General features: G+C 64.5%; 1 protein-coding gene across 1 annotated transcript in view; it reads left to right on the top strand.

Annotated features, from left to right (window-relative positions):
* The window catches only part of itga4 (integrin alpha 4), a 16,561-nt gene extending 16,071 nt beyond the window's left edge, over positions 1-490 (top strand). The window contains exons 26-27 of the mRNA XM_010791108.1: positions 10-232; positions 276-490. Of these exons, the coding sequence (XP_010789410.1) occupies positions 10-232; positions 276-490 (438 nt within the window). The remainder of the gene's footprint in view (positions 1-9; positions 233-275) is intronic.
* The last annotated feature ends 206 nt before the right edge of the window (positions 491-696 follow it).

Raw genomic sequence — 696 nt, forward strand, 5'->3', positions numbered from 1 at the left:
CTTCCACAGGCAGCTGGGTGGGCAGAGGGGAGAAGGCCCCTGCCCCCGCTGCCGCGTGACCGAGAGATGCTTGATTATCTGGATAAGATATTCAAGCTCGGGGTGCAGATGGTGGCGGCGGCCAATAATCTAGGTGTGTTGGGAGTGTCGCTGATCTCCCCTCAGCAGGACGCTCCCGCCCCCCCGTCTGAGGACGGGAGTGATTATTCGGATGGCTTCCGCAGCCGGTCGGGTGATGGCACTGACCACCATGGCGTCGCGTCACGTGTGGTTAGGTTTGACCGCCCTGGCTAAAAAGAACCGAGATGATCTCCTTGGGGCCCCCGTTGCCACGGGAGGGCTCTTTGGATCGATAGCCTCGGTCACTGAGCGCTTCAACCGCCTGGAGGTGGAAAAGGCTCAGCTCAGCCGCATGTTGCCGCTGGCTCACGGCCCCTCCGCAAGGGGGAGTGCGTCCGGCGGTGGTAAAGCGGAGAGAGGCGTCGGGTGAAAGTCCCAAGAGCGCCCTCTGCCTCCGCGGTCCGTTCTGAGGTGCCGGGTCAGTACCGACCCCCGCAGGGACAGGCAGACAGAATCCATCGGGCTCCTCCTCCGGTCCGCACTCCGGTGCCACCGCAGCGTAGGGGTACCGGGTGGGGAGCTCCGTCCTCCAGGAGTTGACTGGCGGCGGGAGGAAGCGTCTCGGCAGGGGAATTC

Source organism: Notothenia coriiceps, unplaced genomic scaffold, assembly GCF_000735185.1.
Source record: "Notothenia coriiceps isolate Sejong01 unplaced genomic scaffold, NC01 NC01_scaffold00035195, whole genome shotgun sequence".
Classification (NCBI taxonomy): domain Eukaryota; kingdom Metazoa; phylum Chordata; class Actinopteri; order Perciformes; family Nototheniidae; genus Notothenia; species Notothenia coriiceps.